This window comes from Corvus cornix, chromosome 4 (assembly GCF_000738735.6).
Source record: "Corvus cornix cornix isolate S_Up_H32 chromosome 4, ASM73873v5, whole genome shotgun sequence".
Taxonomy (NCBI): domain Eukaryota; kingdom Metazoa; phylum Chordata; class Aves; order Passeriformes; family Corvidae; genus Corvus; species Corvus cornix.
This window is the reverse complement of record NC_046334.1, coordinates 31,505,140-31,525,961: the sequence shown is the minus strand read 5'-3', so window position 1 is coordinate 31,525,961 and position 20,822 is coordinate 31,505,140. Positions and strand designations below refer to the sequence as shown.

At 40.5% G+C, this 20,822-nt stretch overlaps 1 protein-coding gene across 1 annotated transcript in view; it reads right to left on the bottom strand.

Annotated features, from left to right (window-relative positions):
• Nucleotides 1-4,750: 4,750 nt before the first annotated feature.
• The window catches only part of MANBA (mannosidase beta), a 46,674-nt gene continuing 30,602 nt past the window's right edge, over nucleotides 4,751-20,822 (bottom strand). Inside the window, 6 exon segments of the mRNA XM_039550790.1 lie at nucleotides 4,751-5,180; nucleotides 7,385-7,642; nucleotides 9,439-9,581; nucleotides 15,907-16,051; nucleotides 17,756-17,920; nucleotides 19,192-19,410. Coding sequence (XP_039406724.1) covers nucleotides 4,956-5,180; nucleotides 7,385-7,642; nucleotides 9,439-9,581; nucleotides 15,907-16,051; nucleotides 17,756-17,920; nucleotides 19,192-19,410 — 1,155 coding nt within the window. The 3' untranslated portion in view covers nucleotides 4,751-4,955.

Sequence of the window (20,822 nt, the reverse complement as noted above, 5' to 3'; positions counted from 1 at the left end):
TGATGGGAAAAGGTCAGGCTCCTTGCAGGTGTGAGGATGAAGGTAGCAGACAGAGGAAAGAGGCTTAGCAAGAGAAAGTGTAAGCAATGCCAAGTCTTAAACACTTAAAGCAAATGTGTTCATGTCATGTAACTATCAAGATATGTTCATGGACCTCACCATGAGATCTGCTCACCTCACACACCAATTTATCTTTACACCTCTTTGCCAAGATAGGAAGTGCCATTCCCATTTTGCAGGTCTGATGGAATAAAGAAAGAATCCAGGAATCAGCTGAATCAGCCTGAGAGCTTCTGTCTACACCTGACATAGAGAGAAATCTCTAACCTGAATCTGCACTTGCAGTGGCATAGAGCTCGCTCCATTATTTTGCTACTGTACTGCAGTAATAAACATCAGAAATTGTGGAATGCAACAAAAGTTGTGACAAAGATCACTAGAGATCTTCTCTACATTTGATGTAAAATGAATTATACAGAAAGTTAGACTGCCCTTGATTTTAGATTGGCTGCCACAGCTCTAAGTTTCTTGGCATCATCTTGGGATGTATTTACAAACTGGGAAATCACTGGTAGTAGGAAGTTCTGGGCGGCATTCTGAGATTCTGTGGACTGCAGGAAGGACAACAGTCTGTTGTGGGGTGATTTTAGGTCAATACTGTATTCCCCTATCATCTGCTTTATGCCCAGAAATGGGTCCCGCAGCTTGTGTTCAAGCTCACACACGCTCCCTCACGTTGCTCAGCTCTGCTTGCAGCAGCAGAGAGTACATTCCTGCTTTTAGCTACCTTCTTTTTTGTTAGCTGAGGCAAGAAGTTTTCCCAGTCCTGTAAGAGCAGTTCTCCGGTAACTTCAGTTCTCCTGGAACTGTTCGGCCTAGCTGCGATCCGAGAACCGGATCATCGGAAGCCGTGGAGCTGCAGGGACGCTGCATCCCAGCCTTGGACCTCAGCAGGGGCCGAGCCAGCTCCAGAGGGAACTCTAAATCCACCAGCTTTCTCCACACCAGGGAGGTTTAGTATTTCAGCAATTACTCATTTTTTCCCCATGCCCTGCAGGCACTTTGTTTGTTAAATAAATAGTTGTTTTCACTTTCATCCAAGAAATTCCTTTTGTATCGGTGAGGGAGGGAGTGCCAAAACCTGTCTTCTTTGGAGGACACATTCATTTCAAAGTGTTTTTCCTCCTAAACTTGTCTCAAACTGAGACAGAATCTTACCTACATGCAGTGGTGTATGAACTGTCTTTTCTCCTTTGGAAAAGTAAAATTGGAAACTGTTGTGGAAAGTAAAATGCTTTTTCCATGCATTTAAGGAAAAAGAGCCACTCTCCTTGCCTCCCCCAAGCAAAGTGACAGGAATGGTGGTGCCCATTTGTTAGCTCAGGGTGCAGTGGTCAATACTCACCCACCATCCACAGCTTCTGGTGTTTCTGAATGATCACGTCTTGAAATGGAACAGTTCTAGAGTAATGGCCAACAGCCCAGTCCAAACTTTTGCTGGCTTCAAAAGATTCCTACAGCTACAGCAAAGATAACACAAGTTAGTTACCAAGTAGTTGATTTTCTCCATCCAGCATTATGAAGCAGCCTGATGTCCCACTTAGAGCCAGGCTGGAGTATGTCTCTTATTTCAAGCCTGCAGAGGTTTCCCATGGCCTCATTTAAACCCAACTGCTGTAGGATTTCTCAGCCATCCAGCCACGCTTGCCATGTGCAATGCAGAAGAGCACTAGCAGAGCAGTGGCCTCCATTACATACTGCAAGGGAACACACTTGGGACAGACTTCACACCTGTTAACCTGTGCACTCGCCAGCATTCCAGTGGAGTCAGCAGCACACACATGCACAGAGCAGCATCACACTAATGATTAAATCAGGTACTTACACATTTCTACTGACTGACTCTACTTCTTACAGAAATGGCCTTTTTTCATTTAAGTTTTGGTTTTCCACACTAATTAAACTAAATTGGTGGTTTCGTTTCGCTACCTTGTAACACCTGACTGGAAAGGACATGTAAACACAACTCTTGGACTGAAACCTGTCCTGAAAATTTCAAACCATGAGTTCCTGGTTCCCTAAGTGGGTAAGAAAGCGAACAGTGAAGGCTGGCTTGTAAGTTTCAAACCCAGCTCTCCTGTACTGAAAATAAGAAACTCATTGGCCCATTTCTCTGCTCCTGACACTGCTACAAGTCACTGAAATGGTCTCTGCTACACAGCTCCAAAACCAAAAGGCAACTAACAGAAGTAAAAGTACTGAAGAAAGATGTGCCTCTAAGGCAGAAAACTTGTCCAGGCCACAAGGTATGCCAACAGCAGGTAACAAGAAAGATTGACAGAGAACTATGAACACTTACTTAGAGAGGAACTTTTAGCTACATTTGCATGCTTCTTTCCTGGAGAAGATGCAGAACTTGAAAAAGCTTCCAAGGACATGCCCCAGTAAACTGGAGCAAAATACATCCTCCTTGTGTGGCAGAAAGTACGAACAAACAGGTGCCCTCTAAAGCTCAGGATGGCCTCTGCATGCCCAGAATGGGTTCAGAGCCAAATCTCAGTCAGAGAACACTTTTATGACAACAGATTAGCCAACACCATACAGTGCTCTTCCCAAACCTGCTCTCAGGTTCTGGTCTGGAAGGGCATTTGTCATGGCTGTGGGACACTGGCTGCTGCTTTTGCCATCAGTGGAGAACAGCCCAGAGGGGGCCCAGGAGCAAACAAAGGCCATTGGCACAAGCAAATTCACTGGTCCTTGAACAAGACATTTCAAGGCAGCATACTGAAAGAACACTGACGATTCCAGTCCCCTCTACTGCTGCCACCAATAATGTAATGACACTGAGGACAAGCACCACAACACTTACCAAATGCTCCTCCCAACGCTCCTGCTGCCAAACCCCCATTAGATAGAACTGGGAATACAGGTACTGCCATAGCTGCAACAACACTCAGCTGGGAAGATGGATGTGACGCAGGAGTGCTGGGTAGGAGTGCTGCCTTCCTATCTCTGCCCTGATCTGAGACAAAGGCAGAACAACGTAACCAAGTACAGCACAGGACGCCACTGCGAAAGTACGAAGGGGAAATGGTTAACCAAAGCACACGTTACAGCCACTGCTGCATGGCGAGAGAGCAGCTTCTATAAATACACACCTACTACAACACCAGGAAACCAAAAGAACATATTAAGGATATTAAGACAATAATGGAAGTCAACCTTGCCCATTAAATTCTGTTTTGAGTTCAAGCATTTGGCTTAAGCAATTGCTAATCTTTCATAATGGCACGCAGTGCTGAATTAAAGCTTTCCAGTGAGAAAGAACGGACCAACTCCTTAGGGAGCTTCTGACCTTCAAAACCAGCAATAATCAAAAAAATTGCCCAAACCTTGCTATGTCAATCTGGTAATTGCAGAAAGGAACAGGGGAAAAAAAATAATAGAATGCTGTTCTATGGAACTGTGCTGGTAGACTTTAGTTGCATAGCCACGTCATCACTTATTAATCATGTACCACATAAATTCTTCCATGATTTTGCCTAAAAATTGTGACAAGTTAGACAAGGTCACAGTTATCCAAATTCACGGGTTTTGCTTCTAGCAATCCAAAAGCTCTTTTCTAAATATCTCAAACTTCACTCATAAGCTGAGATGAACAAATACCACTGACCTCCAGATAGGCCTCTTGATTGTCTTTAAACAAGTGATTCCTTTGAAGTTTTATTTATTTAACGCTATTAAGTCCCATTTTGAAATTCTATCTAGATGTGGCTGGAAGAAACATTTCTCCATCAATGTAAGAGAAAGACATCAACAAACTTGCCCTTTTTCCTAATACATTGCAGCAGTACATATCATCTCCACATTTTTTCATTCTTACCTTATATCAACTCTATTGCTGCTTTGATTCCACTTTGATTCCAGGACACCAAAAAACGGAAGAATTGTTCTGGTATTGTTGGCCCATGGTGCCTCTCAGATTAACTTTTAATTTCCTTTGTCAATGCCTGCATTTGTTAAGTTTTACTCATGACTGTCATTTTCCCTATTTATTTTACAAAATCTATAAACATTGGTACATACACATCCGTATTTTGATTGTTTTCATGTCTTCTTTTAACTAGGACTAGTTTTGAATCAGATGAAACTACAGTTAGTTGTTTTGGTGACCCAATAAAGCATTTGTAAGAAACTTTCATTTATCATTTCCCTTTCATCTTTAAGTTCTTCCTCTTGCTCAGGAGTATGTCGGTTTTGGTTAACACCAAAGTACCAGTCAACATGCTCATCTCTCTGCCCATTAAAACTGTGATCACTGCAAGAAATCAACCCCCAGTCTAAGTTCTCCAATGGAACACACAGTTGCTCCCCCCACACGTGCTCCAGACCCCCCACACCACCAGCAAGTAACACCTACGTGGTGCTTTTACAACACCAGTGGACATCAGCGGTAGAGCTCGTTGAAACTCCACCTACTGTAGGCTGATTCTGCTTTGCAAGAAAGTTAATATTTGCTTGGACGGAGAGAGGATCCTTGTGGAACCCCAGCAAGATCCCAGCTGCATTTCAAACCACGTCCAACAGACAAGCCCAATGTTTAGCAACATGCCCACGGAGGGGCTCAGTGGCCTACTGGCGGCAGTCCCAGCTTCACTCCCTGTCTTTCTCCCTTGCCCCCAGCATACCTTGCTGTTATCTTAAAATGAATTTCAAATTACAGCACAGTGAAACTAGAAAAAAAAATGGATGTGCTTTCAATAAACCACATATATTATATGTAAGCTTTGCTGTTGGTATTTTTACATTGAACCAGCAGTTAAAATTCACATGACAGGAATGGACAGTATGTTCTTCAGCCAGCTCAAAGTGTATGTCGCTTCAACTTCAGTCAAATTCTCCAATTTTTTTCCTCCTCCTGTTCCACTCCTTATCTAGAAGGAAATGAAGTATTCTCAGACAACGTCCAGCAGAGAGGTCAAGATTAGTGAACTTTCTAGTTCTTCAACACTGGTAGGTTCCCAAGGATAAAACACAACCATTTTCTTTTTTTCAGTCATAAGGAAACCATTATCACTAAATCTGCCTTTTATACTCCCTACATCCAGAGAAACAAAAGGAGCAATTGCAGTGGTCTGAAGAACAAATACATAAATGTCATCTTGTTGGGATACAGAGGCCTGAAAGAGAAATAAAAAAAACGTATTATAAAAAAAAAAAACCAAATGTGTTAAAGAAGACCCCCGTTACACCCAAACTGGGAAAAACCTACATGTCAGTGAAACAGGCTGAACAAACACATTTGATCTAAATTAATATTCTTCATATGTAAGAATCATGCAAAACCTGCAAACATTACTAGAGCCTTCCTACAGAATACTACAGATTGTGGAAAAATGCCAAGAAGTATTACCACTTTGCCATCTTCTTATGGAAATAACTTAATAAATGCTAATCTGACTTCTACATAGTACTGGTATCCCGTACTTACTGCAGTGAAAGAAATTTGTCCTTTCATCAACACTTCACTCAACTTATCAATTCACATCAACTGAAAGAGCTTGCCTTTCAATTACATACATAATAGAAATACACAGAAGCAAAAGATGGTAAAAATCCCAGTAAGACAGAAAGTCATCTCATCTTAATGCATCATGGCAGTGAAGCCCTTATACTTCATTTAGAAAATATACAAAAAATAGTTGTAAAGTACCAGGTCAAGGTATAAATTTTTATATTAAGCTCTATCAGTAGTTAATCTCAGAAAGACTTAAAATCCCATCCAGGACGCATTTTCATGCAGTACTCCCCATCCACCATAATGAAAGACTATGCTACATAACTTTCAAACACCAATTCACCATCTATAAAAAGAGGACAAATTACAGTCAGTGCAGACATCATGTTCCGGTTACAAGAAAAGCAATGCTACTCATTTTTGAGAAAAAGCACACATCCTCTGCATTTTGTTTCCTGAAGAAATACTAATGCCTTGATGTTTTTTAAAAGCAATGTTATGGAAGTAGCTCTTGGATTAGCAATGTATTTGAAAGTCTAGTTAGTTTATTAGTAACTAAGTATAGAAGTACCAGCCTCTTGGAAAACAGAGTCATTTTTTAATCATACCTGCATTTCTTAAAATGATCACTTTGCATTTATCCTTGCTAGCTATCCTTATTAATTAGTATTCCAAAGACAACGCAGTTACAAGATAAAGGAATGAAATTTTCCAGCAATGCTCCAGTTGCAGAGCTTTTATTATTGGTGATATCATCCACAAACCAAAAAACCAAACCAAAACAAACAAAAAAAAAGCCCCACAGCATGACTCAGACCCCAGACTGTACTACCAGATGAAAAAAAAATTAAAACAGGCTTATTTCTTTCCTTTGTATACTCAGGAGGCAGGCTGTGCTGCCATGAAAGAGATAAGAAGGGAAAATCTGGCCCATTTTCTTTTTGTAAAGCAATTATGCTGGTCCAGATTCAAAGAGATTAGACCTCTATTCCCCCCCTTGTTTAGCTTAGCACTAAAGAGCAAAGCTGCAGTTTGAAAGGCAATGTGAGAACACAAAGGTCCCCATCCTGCCCATCTGATGATTAAGAATTTTGCAATAAGATGTACATGCTAAGAAGCGAGGCTTAACAAAATGTGTGTGTATGCACACACAGGGCATGCATGCTCTCTACATACAGCAAGCTTGCTAGGAGCAGAAGGAATCTAGGAAAAAGCAGCAAATTGACTAAATGATAGTGTTATACAACACTGATGCCTTCTGTGCCTGTTCAGGAGACTGACACAGTTGCCAGCTATTAAGAGATAATCACTATTATGCAAATCAGAACCCTTACTGGAGGGCAGGGATTTCAAGCAGGAGGAAAGGAGCACGCAATGCTGCCTGTTAGCAATGTTACACTGATCTGAGAGCATGAGCACTTCCAGAGGAAATACTGCTGACAGTAGTGCACTCCACACTCAGCTGAACTAGGATCACCTTATACTGACATACAGTGCTGTCTGCAAGCCAGAACACTTGCCATGATGCTATTTGCTATCTAGGGACAAAAAGAAAGAAAGGAGCAAGGCTGCAAGGTGAAAGACAGTCTAAACAAATGAAAGGGGGAGTTCATTATTTAAAATAAAACAAATCCCAGACAAAAAACATGCACAAACAAACAAATGAACCAACCCCACCAGTCTTATTTAGATACATATATAGTGACACAGGAAAAAAAATCTCATTTTGAACTCAACATGGAAGCCAGAATAGCAACAACTATACTAGAGCATTCAGTGGAATCAGACACTGTGTAGCCAGCAAACAACTCAAACCAGTAAGATTAGCAAAACCAAATACAGTAATCTAGCATGACTGATGCTTACACTAAGATGGGTCTTTTCTAATCCCACAGCATCCTTTAGAGATGAAAGGAAGTAATGGTTCGTAGGACTCTGGAGCCCATCTTCTCCCACGAGACAGAAAGTAATAACACAGCTTTTCCTGGTACAACTTCTGCATCTTTCCAGAAGGTCACTTATGGACTCCTTGTAGATGGGGACAGCACTCTGTGCTTTAACAGTCACACCTTCTGTGGCAAGGGTGCATACTGGCTCCAAAGAGCTCCAGGTGTGCACAATGACCTATCAAGCACATCGAGAAAGCACAAAGCTTAGAAGAAAGGCTACATCTGTGAAAACAATGCAGCATCCTAGATTTCAGACTGCTCGTTACGACAGATGTTCTTCTAAAAGCACCAGCTGATTTCCACCTAGCAAAAAACTACACAAAGATTTAAACAATAGAAATATGGCATAAAAATGAGATCGTTCTAAAACCCTAACAAGAAGTCCATTTCAAACCGTCTGGAGCTGCTCCCAATCTGCAAGACTTTTTTTTTTCTCCAAGCTCCTTGAGAAGAGATTGCCAATTCCTGCCAAGGGGGTGCTGGGAAATGGAATTACTGAGTGACTAATTTGTTGACTCTCTTTCCTCCCTTGCTTGATTAAAAGAAGTCAAACAAAGGATTTTCTTGAGACTGCTCAGTGTTATCTGATGTAACCCAACTGGGTATGCTAGAGCTTCTGCATAATCACCCTTAAATAGAAGCAAGCTCCATCATCTTGAAAGGTATTATGAAGGTTATATTAATACAGCAAAATACATTCCCAGACATCATCCATGCATTATGAATATACCATTTAAAAAAGGCATAATTTGGAAATTGAGCACTTAATGAGAATTACAACATTCTATTTCATGAATTTTCAGTTATTTTTTGCCTTAACCGGAGTGCACAGTCAGGAATAGATCTTAACTGCTTTCAAGAGTTAAGTTCTAAATTTTCTTTAAGTGCAATACACAGTATTCATCAGAACTATTCTACTGCCAACACTTCTCTGATGCTGTCAGAAAATCTGAATTTATGTTTGTTAGAATAACTCAGACCAGAAAGGAACAATTTCATTAAGTGCAGTTCTACTCCAAGAACTGACTATCCAGAAACTGCAACCATTTTCTGTACCATATATTACTTCATATAAGCAACCTTATGAATCTGTAAATTCATGGAAGCCCACCAGACAGAGCAGTGATCTAGGAGCTGACATACTCATACTACTAGTTCCAAAATTACTATTTTGGAACTAGGAGTGACTAGTGAGTCATTCCAGGTCTCGAGGTCTGTTTTTCCATCCTTCACAGTGTTCCCACATGGGACACACTTTCTGTCAGGAGCTGTATCTCATAGTGAAAAATGGTCCCTAAATTCATCTGGGATCTGGTTGCCATATGATTAACACCAACAAAATGTAGCAAGCTGAAAAAGAAGACTGTTGTCTACAAGAAAACTCAGCAGCCCAAATGCTGCCTTAAAAATCCTATCAGTTTCTACAGTATTATCAAAAAACAGTTAATGCATCAATTACAAAATGGTGACATGCATAGATGACCTTCCAATTACAGATGTGCTGTTAATATTTCAGAAAACAATCCAGTCCTTTTTCCCAAAGCCATATAGTTTGAGTACAGGTAAGCAATGGTACAATCCCTTCCCCCCCGCCCCCCCCCCCCCCCCCCCCCCCCCACTTAGTCAGTTAATCGAGTTCTAACACCCAGGGAACAGTTTTGTTAAGTAGTGAGGTACCATTTTTCACACTTTGTTCTATTTAACCATCAGTCTCTTTAAGATTTCAACAGAATGGTTAATTTCAGCCTTATACCTACAGGCTATAAGCAAAGCAATTTCTTCTTCTGTGAAGCACTACACACTACTATAATAAATGATAGCATTGCCCCTAAGAAGATTAAAGACTAGAGCTGCACCTCATGGTGTTTGAGCATGGCATTACCGAAGCTTGTCTGTACAAATACCTGCTCCTTTCAGCATCTCACATTTTTGCAGGAGGCACACAAGAGTGGTGAGGGAGGTGTCACTTACCCTCAAAGTCAGCCTGTGGTCCACATGAAGATCTGAGACACCGTAAATGTGCAACACTCCTTTGTCTTCAAAGGCCACAGGCAGCAGCGGTGCAAAGAAGTTCTGGGCAAAATAATGGAGCAGTTTCCACTTACCACCATACTCTAAAAACGATTAAAAAGAAGAAAGATTGAAACAGAATCCAAGAGTGCCTTGTCACACAATCCCTGTATGTGGTTTTTGGTCCTGCTATGGCAATGCAACATCCTTCTCCACCCTTTTTCACCTCTAACAAGTGCAAAGAATGACTGAAGGCACTCTTGCCTCCTTCCAGGCAAGGCTCTGCTCTGGAAAAGATCTGATGCTCTTTCAAGCCTTACTTTGAGCTTCACCAGAAGTTTACAGTTTTCTATGTCTTTGTTCTATCATTGCTACACTCTCATTCAGTTAACAGAAGCCTTAAACACAAGTGACAAGAGTGACAGAGCGTATCACACATAAACCAAGCAGCTGGAGCATCTGTGCTGTTGAGAATCCAGACAAACAAGCTCGCATTGCCACAAACTACCACTACTATAAAAAGTATAAAAAATTTATACAAAATGCTCTCTTCCCCTTTTTCAGTCCTCCTTTCGGTTCTTCCTTAGAGGAACATCAATAGCAATAATGATAAAAATAAGTTCTCAAACCAAAGATAGCTCTGAGCTTGGCAAAACAAATTTGCCAAGATCTAGAGACAACACCTCCTCCATGGAAGTTAGGATCCATGACAGACACATGACAAACAGTTAATGTTGCCTCTTTAATGGAAAGCTGCACCTCATTACTTTTAATACTTTTAAAGTCTGCCATTAAACTGGAAAAGCCATCAAACTCTGCATCCTCTCCAAAAAATGCAATTTTTCTTTTTTGCTATGCAACACTGCCACATAATCATTTTGAAAGAGAAGCTGCATCCATTTCTTTCTCTATTAACATTCCATCTAGCACCCACTGTCTGCATTTTAAATTTGTCTTTCCTCAACCATTATCCAGTCATTGAAATGGCACTAAAAAGAAGTAGCAAGTCAGCTGCACCATCTCACAAGGAAGAAAAGTTAGATACTGGCTTCATTCTTGTTTCTGGCTCTTTGTTTTATACAACAAGTTTAAAGCTGATGTATGCTGAAAAATATTTTCAGTGATATGCTTTTGTTGTAGCTCTCTTAGTAATTACTCTCAGTTTCGGTTCTTGTACAAAGCTCTTAGCACTTTCAAACATCTCATAATTAAAGATTTATCCAGAGTGATGTCGTCTTTCAAGGGTTGCTGTGGCTTTCCCAGGGGGACTTGAACATGCTTTGTCTGCACTCCACATAGACATGAATGAACTTTGTGAAGAATAAGTGCATTAGCTCCAGCTTAGCACCTTCCACATCACCTTTTCTCAGCAAGTTCACAACCAGCTAGCTTGGAGAACAACAACTCAAATCTGCCTGGGAAACCCACACAAGATTGAACTGTGCTATGAGATAAGTCTGTTGCCAGCAAAAACACCACTGGCATTCAAGTTAACTGCACTGAAGCAAACCAAAGAGAAGGCTGAAGGAAAACTTCAGGAGAGGCAGCTGTGTTTCTTCAAAACAGACAGTCGATAAACTGATGAACATTCTCAGTATATTGGTGCTTCTCAGTATAGAACTGTAGAACCACTTATGTTGGAAAAGACCTCTAAGATCGAGTTCAGCTGTTCACCTGCCAAGTGCACCACCAAAACACGTCCCTAAGTTCCCATGCCACACCTGTACACTTCCCTGGGCAGCCTGCTCCAATGCTTGAGAACACCTTCAGTGAAGAATTTTTTCCAAAGATCCAATTTAAACCTTCACTGGCACAACTTGATGCCATTTCCTTTTGTCCTGTCACTTGCTAATGGAGAAAAGGGGCTGACCCACACCTTGCTATGGCCTCCATTCAGGTAGTTTTTGAGAGTGATATGGTGGGGGATAGGGTGTGTGTGTTCCAGCCTCCTTTCCTCCAGGCTAAGCACGCCAGCTCCCTCAGCTGCTCCTCACCAGAGTTGTGCTCCAGACCCTTCCCCAGCTCCACTGTCCTTCTCTGGACATGCTCCAGCCCCCCAATGTCCTTCTTGTAGCAAGGGGCTCACAACTGAACACAGCACTTGAGGTACAGCCTCAACAGTGCTGAGTACAGGGGAACAACCCCCTCCCTGGTCCTTCTGGCCACACTATTCCTGACACAAGCCAGGAAGCCACTGGCCTTCCTGGCCACCTGGGCACACACTGGCTTATGTTCAGCCACTGTTGACCAGCACTCCCAGGTCCTTTTCCACTGGGCAGTTTTCCAGCCACTCTGCCCCAGCCTGTAGTGCTGTCTGGGGTTGCTGTGGCCAAAGTGCAGGACTCGGCACTTGACCTTGCTGAACCTCATAAAACTGGCCTCAGCCCATCAATCCAGCCTGTCCAGATCTTTCTGCAGAGCCTTACTGCCACTCCCACCCGACTTGGTGTTGTCTGCAAACTGGATGAGCATGCACTTGAACCCCTTGTTCAGACACTTGATAAAGATATTAAACAGGGCTGGCCTCAATACTGAGCCCTGGGAAATCCCTGCAGTGACCCGCTGCCAGCTGGTTGTGAATCCATTCTCCACCACACTCTGGGCCTGGACATCCAGCCAGTTTGCTTTCGTGGGGAACAGTGCACCCATCCACACCATAAGCAGCCAGTTTCTCCAAGAGAATATTGTGGGAAATGGTGCTAAGGCTTTGCTAAAGTCTAGGCAAACAACATCCACAGCCTTTCCTTCATCCACCAACTGGGTCACCTTGTCATAGAAGGAGATCAGGTTGGTCAACCAGGACCTGCCTTCCATAAACCTGTGCTGGCTGGGTCTGATCCTCTGATGATATGAACAAAGGCACGTTCTGGCATTCCAAGGACACTTCCTGACAGAAAACATCAGTGGTTTAAAGAACAAATCTACCAAAACCTGGAAGTGCTACAAATTACTCTTCAGTCATTAAACTTGAGAAGATGGGTGATTTGGACTGGGGCTGGATTATCTGAAACAGAGTCAACTGTGGGGCAGTATCTAATCTAACAAACAAAAGCTATGGGCCTTGTCTGAGAAATGGGCAGGGAGAGTCTGGGCATCTAGAGCTGCAATCTCTAAAGCCTTCAGGACTGCTACAGGACTTCCTGGAATTTCAGTTGTCAATTAATTAATTTGCCAATGCAATAGATGTTGCCCACTGCAGAATCCAGACAGAGCCCACCACAAGCTCAGACCCAGCATGGTCTGAGCTTTCAGTGCCTGTTGACTTGTATTTTTTTCTTGAGTTTAATTCACATGATGAAAATCTAGGCTTCAACTGTCATATATGGAAATGGATAATGCAATTGATGAAGAGCAGTTTCTGTTACTTAGTTTAATATAAAATCCTGTTTCTTTTTGAATGGATCCTTTTCTCAATCTCTGCTGTGCCTTTATTTCCAACTGGATTACAAAGCCACACTGCAGAGGTTTGCTACCTGGGCAGCAGAGATCCTCAAAAAACTTGTACAGTGGAGAAGATGAGTCAGAGTGAATGTGGCATTAAAAATTCACAGGGAAACACAAACAAACAAAAATCCCAACCAACAAACAAAATCAAACCACACACTTAAAAGTTTGTACCATTTCAAAACCCATTCTACTACTACAACACCCATTGTTTTGGAATGTTTGAAACACTATTAGTCTGCTTACCTCAGATCAGCTTTTAAGATGGTATTTCCCTTCCCAAAAAAACTAGAGCCATTTTAAAGAACCACAACTGAACTGCTATATCAGTTTCACACAGGAAGTGTCCTCCAAAGACAACTTTTTCAGCAACAGGATCTTGATAATACAATTGTCGAAGTAACTTCAGACAGCAAGGAAAACTGAAGCTGACTTTAAAAATCCCATATTCTTCAGTTCTTCTGTTGTCTTGATTTCTGTAAGACCAGAGCTACACTCCTTTATTTAAAAACGGGCAAGTTGCATATCAAATACACCACACACACCCCCCCCCCAAATATAGATGTAAAAAATCTGGAGATCAGGAAGTTATCATGAGAAACCTCTGGGTTTAAACTTCCCTGTTACAGACATGCATGCCCAAAGGCAACAGTCAAAAGCTATTTAAAATAGCCCTGGGGTGGTTTTCTCCTCCTCCCACCACACTTAAACGAATCCTTACAGAAATCCAAGTTCCTCAATATTTTCCTGACAATAACAAGGGGTTTGCACTCTCTGTGGTATTAAACTTCAGAACAGGAAACTAAAATTAGGTTTGTAATGAGACCCCAGTACCCTTTTTTCTGACTCTTCCCTGAAGCCTTCTACACTGATGGTGGGAGTGCAAATAAACTGATCTTCCTGAAATGATTTTAAATTAATCACTTCACACCATTAAATGCAACCCCAGAAACATGCTGCTAGTTCTTTCCTAACCTCAGTCTCACAAACTCAGATCAATTATTCTCCACAACAGCCTGTATCAGGGCTCACCAGGGGCTCTAAATATTGAACCTGCAATAAAAGCCAGTTATCTGATCAAGGGAATCTCATGACAACCGAATTGGGTACCTCAAGGTGATACTTGTCTGTGAGTGTCACAGCACTCCACCAAAATACACTGCAGAGATGCTGAAGCATCCAACATGGCACAACAGGCTCCACAGCGAGGTGCTAACAGTCAGAACCCTGATGTGATAAAAGCTGTTTACTTCTCAGCTGAAGGCAGAAGTACTATGTCACAAGTGCTGTGCTCTGTTATCATTCAACCCCAAGCAAACATCTTAAAGGTAAAAGTTAAAAGGAGAAATATTTGCTACCTTCTTCCTTCCCCACCATGTGGAAACATTTCTGCTTTGTACCGGAAATTATGTAAACCCCTCCATGACTTTCTGCAAAGTACCAGATTCAAATAAAAGCACTCAGTGGCGATACTACTGTGCCATCTAACAAGATGCAGAAACGTGTTTTTGAAGTGCAAATAAAACTAATTTCTCCAAAGTCTTGCATAATTTCAGCCATTAGCATTTCAAAATCCCTCTACCACACTGCCTAATTAAATGAATATTAAACCTTTCCTCATCTCACTGAGGGAATACAACAAAACAAAGGAACAGCTGTATCTCTGCTGAGCTTCTCTCTTCTAAAGCAACTTCAACAACATATGAATAATTCAAGTATTTGATAAATATTCTACAGTGATGTCAGCTCTGCACTCAAAAAGGCATTTATGGTCTCCAGAACCATTACATCTATCAATACACCTGACTTTAGAAAGGGACACTTTTCCAAGCATCTTTTTCTCTTAAGGCACTTAAAGCCTAAGAGCATCATTTCACTGCTAGAATCATAAAAATGAACATAGTGATATTCCATTTCCTAATACAAATCTAGAAAGTCCAGAAAGATGAGCATCATAGTTGGACCACTGCCTTAACATTTAAATAAATTAGCCTCTTTTGTCTACTGGTTTTTCCTTTGTTGTTGCAGTTATTTCGCTTGGATTAATTAAAAAAAAAAAAAAACAAAAAACAAAAAGGGAGAGGGACAAACATCTCCTAGAGAAAGAGGGGGAGGAAGGGGAGGACGGTGTGGGCTAATTTTTTCTCAAAACCAGGCGAAATGGCCTTTTGTTCTAAGGACAGATCGAGACTGTCCTTAGACAGTCTTGCAAATTTTTCTCTTAGCTTTTTCTATTTGCTCATGTTTTTTCACATACGAAATGCCTAAATAAAGATTTTCAAAACCAGAATATGTGAGAAATGACTAAAATTGAAAGAGTATTTACCCAAGTCCTATACAGCTGCCATAGGACAGCTTCTCAATTTCAAAATGACTTCTAGACAAAATGCTTGGAACATGAAACACAGCCACTTCCCTCATGCCACACATTCCTCATTCCTCCCCTACTTCTTACTGCCTAAGTGACTTATCTCTTTATATTGTCTGATTATTTTTGTGTTCTAAGAGAAAAAAAATACAAGATACCACGTGTGTAAAGAGCATATTAACAGAATAATTTAGTCATAAGGAGTGATTCACCTCATCTGACACCAAGTTAGACATCAAATCTCAACCAGTCATCTCCTATGAAGAGCTTCTCAGAAGCTACACTGGGTGAGAGATATCTTATGAAGTTCTATGAAAATCAAATTCATCATGGAGACAATAATTCATCCCAGTTCTGAGACAGCTAAGGACGCAGTGAATCACATTTGGACATAACCATCTCTCCCCCAACTGACTACAGAAGAAATCTAGATGCTCAGCCTTTACATTGTAAATCCCATCCTGGAAAGCATTTCTAAAGGATGGACAGAAATATGTTCAAAGTTTGTAAAGTTGCCCAAAAGACAGAGCAAAGCTGTATTTCTTATTCTGATACTTCCAGATGAGGAAAATACAGTTGGTGTTTGGTGCTTTTTACCAGACTATCAAAAAACTTACCCAAGGAAGCCCATGAAGGAGCCTGCCAAATGTCATTGAGTTGCCAGTACAGAGCTCCCATTGTGTGTCCTTCTCCATTGATTATTTCACTTTGACTAAAACGATAGAATTCAGTTTCTGTCTTTATACACTGAGCCTGCATCACCTTGGTCAACAAAGAGATAAAAAAATATTTTTGGTATATTGGATTTTACTTCTTTGCAAAACATGTGTGAATATATTGATACACAACACAGATTTCACAGCAACATAATTTTAAACTTGAGCCCTGAGGAATATCCACCTGCAGTGCAGTGGGTCTCTGCTGGAAGGAATCTATTCCTAGCAGCTCCCAACAGCCTTGCAAGCAGTACCCTTCAAGAATCTCATACAGGGCTACTTCCATATAGTGAAGATGGTCTTTGAAAGGCAAATGGAAGACAAGGAAAATAAAATGAAATTTAAAATAATTTTTTTTACATTAATTTAAATAACCCCCTCCAGAGCTGCAAAATGACGTTAAGCTGCATTACCTTGGTGTCTAAAGCCTGACACTCTGAACTTAAAACACACATTCTCATATACAGTCAAAACTGTGCATCAGAAAACCGACCTTTTTTCAGCCGCACTCCCACTCCTTTTCTCATTCTCTACCTTATCTAAAAAACATTTTTCAGAATTTTTCATTGGCCAAGTTCTCAATGGACGCTAAACAGATTTCTACGTTCTTCACACAGTTTATTATTAGGCTGGGGAAAATATGAAGAAGTTCTTAAAATAAAGGCCTTTAGCACAGCTTAAAAGGTAAAGATATTACTTTTAGTTAACCATTAAAGCAAGTTTGATTTCTTTATCCTTTTTGCTATCCTTATTTTGGTATTAAATTGTTTAACCTGTTAATAAGGCCTTGATAGACTTAGCCTTACAGAAACCCTCACAGCTTTTTGAGTCAGGACCTCACTGTGCAAGTTTTACCCCGTCTTCAATTTCACAGCATCATCTATCCTTGTTCTCTTGTCAAGAGTGCCAAAAATTCTCAAGCTATTTTGCTTTTATATAAAACTTGCTGACAGCAGCTCTCAAACATTAAAAACTCAGTGAGTGTGCAGTTATTTCCATCAAGAGTGTTTCTGAAATTCTTGAAACACAACAAAAATTAACAGCACTTTCAATTTGCCCAATAGCATTAAAAAGTTACTTAGCATCTTTTAAAAGTTGCACAGAAATCACAAATAAAGAAACAAGTATGAGGTAGAACTACTATGGATGACGGGCAAAATATATCCTTCTGATCTGAAAAAAAACCCAAAATATATTCTCTAAAATATCAATATTTGAGTCCATAACAAAATAAAAGCTACTATTAATCTAATTAATAGAGAACTACATTTTTGGAAAAAATCTTGCTTCCAAAGCTCGTGTGTTCCATGTGGCAAAAATCAAAGCAGTGAGCCTACAGGAGCCACATGAAGAGCAAAACATCCCCACCCTGGAACAGGGAGTAACGTGCAGCACTGGGAATAATCTTGTACCATGGAAGCCCAGCACATCTCTGCATCCTCCACCAGCTACATGAGCCCAGTTGGAGAGGAGGACCAAGGTACCACATACTGACAGACTTTCTGCCAGTTGAGACAGTTTCTGGGTAATTCCTTGAGTATTCCAGCCCTTCTATGATGAAAACTGGAGTCTCTCTACAGTAAAAGAGAGACAAGCTAGTTCCAACTTAAACTGGACTCTCCAATGCTTCAGTATGGAAACTTTCTTTATGATGGAACATTCCCTAAGGGACCAGGTCCAGTTCTAACAGCTGACAGAATCTAATGGAACAAGTACTGACAGCTACTTCTATGGAAGACATCACTGTTACCTGAGTGAGGTAAATCATATCTTTGAACTGCTTCACAGGATCTGGGCTCTGGGGAAGCTTGAAATGACGCCCAATCTCTTGAAGCATCTGAATATTGCCACCTTCATGGTGTTGCCGATGGAGAGAAAAATTGCTTGTGTAGGACCAGTCCTCAGGGGAAGAAACCTTTTAAAAAACACAAAAGTAAGGTATCCGAAGGAAAAGGTAGAATGTACATTTAATGACTGTCAGGATATTGAGGAAAGGACATTCATAACAGCCTACTGGCATCATCCAAAACCTTAAAATTGGGAGTGCATTTCTATAGTGCCTCATGTAGTCACGCAAGGATTTTGAATCACTAACACCCTTTGCTTACACTCCTTGCACAAATAAACGAAAACACACACTGCTGTTGAATCCAGAAGAGCAACTTTTGGCTCAGTGACATTTAACTTATTTGTCCTACGGTTTAGGTTGGCCAAGGGACTTCAGAGTTTTGCTGGCATTCATAGTAAAGCAGAAACACCATAGATTAATATGGAAAAATGTACTCTAGTCAAACACATTTAGGTATAAGGGTTACATAAGTCGGTAGGGTTATAAATTCTAATAATATGTATATATCTTTTCAAAACCTGCCTCTGATAACAAACGATCATAAAACAGCTTTTTTCAACTAAAGACAATAATGCAGCATAACTCACTAAGTTATTATTGCCAAGCTTTCATTGTAATTATACTCTCTAAACAATCTTTGGATTGAATAATTTTTATTAGCATGTTATTAATACGGATGAATGTTCTGATTATGCTTCAGATAAAATGCTTTGCCCAGCAAATTGAAAGGAATATTCTGAACTCCTTTTGGTTGCATGCATGAACATCAACATCTCTCCCTGGACAAAAGGACAAACAGCATGATATGTCTCTGCTCCAATCTGACGTAAGATAGAATATATAATATCTAAATGTAACAGGAGACAAAACCGAATCCTCTTACATGCAATACATTAAGAAACAAATTATTTAAATCAAAGAAATTGGTAAATACATAAAAATCAAAACATTTTAAAATTTGGTACAATTCAGCTTTTGTCAGGTTTCTTCTCTTTCTCAAATACATGTCCCTAGACACCACAAAAGTAAACAGACGTTAGTCAATCATTACTGAGCTATACTTTAAATAGAATTACTATTAGAAATAAGAGTTTTATAATAGTCTCTCATTCAAACCACCTCTTGCAACATCAAGGTAAGTATATTTAACACTAAGGAGGGAAACAGTACTGTTTCATCCCCTCTCCCCACCAGCACACACTTCTATCCCACTTGTGCCATACCACACCTAACAACACATTACTACAGTTTGGATGTGGAACTTTGTTGGGAAGAAGCTCACTGCCCTCGCTAAATGAGAGCGAAGGAGACAGTAAGGTGTGGAAGCCCAGCCTTACCTTTTCAATTGTACTGAAGGAAGGCCAGGACTGAAACCCATATTCCGAAGCAAAACGAGTTTTAGGATACACTGTCCAGTTCCAGCAGTCACTCTTGTAGTCATAGAAGTGTGTGTCACCATAATGGGTGTCATAAGGATTCTGGGAGAGCCAACCCTGTTTAACTGACTCCAAGCCATTGGTGGGACTAGATGCAACAAAAGGACGGCTCTTATCTTCCTGGGATTTAAAGAAAACAAAGCAAAACTAAAATACAACCCCCTTACAAAGTGACTGGCTTTTATCATCTGAATTCATAGACCATTTTTTGAAAAGGCGGGGTGGGGGGCAGGGACAACATGCCATTGCCAAATGTCTGAGTCACCACCTAGGAAACATTCCAATTTATATCCTAACATTCATCATCTTTACTTGCTTAATTAGCTTCTTACTTATGTTCTTGGAGGACAGCTGGGCATGATTCTGCTTGCTCTGCTGTTCTGAGGGATTCTCTCCTCTCATCAAGAGATTTTCTATCTTTATACACCTCTAAATTCTTAATGAAGGCTATTTAAAGTGTGTCTTGTGAAATATATACTCAAGGAACATTAATATTTGAATACTGTGACTTCTTTATAGAAAAATTATTACTGTTGCAGTGTTTTTGCAGGAAAAAGGCCATGATTTTCTCCTTTCTTATTAAACAGTCACCTAAATTTAGTCCTACCAAATCCAAGGTGTTCTGCTTTTAATGCTTGCATGGTATAATTACAGGTTATTGTCATTTTAGCTGGCTCTGCATGCTAAGATAGATGAGACTACAAGAAGGGTTACATTTCAAATTGTTCAGAGCTGCCTTTATTTATAGCCTCAGTAGACTTAGGATACTAAATCTTTTAACAGTAGCCTACAAAGTACTGAAGGAATCCTTTTGCAGGTATAATTCATTTAACACCCTACTTGTAGTAAGATAAAGGCCTGAGTTAAGTTTCCAGTCACAAGTTACAGCAACTGGCTCCAACACTGCAATGCACTCAAGACACGTGCTTCATTTTAAGAAACTGTCCTGTTTCCCTGTCTTCTTCTTTTTTTCTTGATGTGAGTAATTAATAATTAACTGAAACAATTTACTAGAGGATATCCTGGATTCCCTGAAGTCTTTAGCTCAAAGTTAGAAGTCTTTTCAAGTTACCTAGTCCAGTACTACTAGTAGCTACAGGTTTCCTCAGCTGGCTTGTATTACACAGGACCTGAAGTTATTTCCCTCTATCGTTCCTTTTTGCACGGAAAATAGTGGATTATTCAGTGGATTTAAAATAAAAATGGGTCCATCTTGGATGGCAGTGCTGCAGGAGTGAACTGCAACTAAAACACAGTATCAAGCCAGAACACATCACTTTGCTGCACACACACTGGCCACCCAACTCATGTAGCTAATCACAAAAACACAACAGGTGATACCTTTACACACAGCTCAGTAGAGAAATCTAGAGTCTGCTCTTCTAAGAGGAGAAATAAACCTACAAAAGCTGTGCAAAACGGGTAGTGCCAAATCACAGTGGACTTCATCAAGGATTCCAAGCGCTTGTGGGCTGCATGCTCACAGTTTAAATTTTATATCAAAATACTTTATTTTGCCTTCATATACTGTA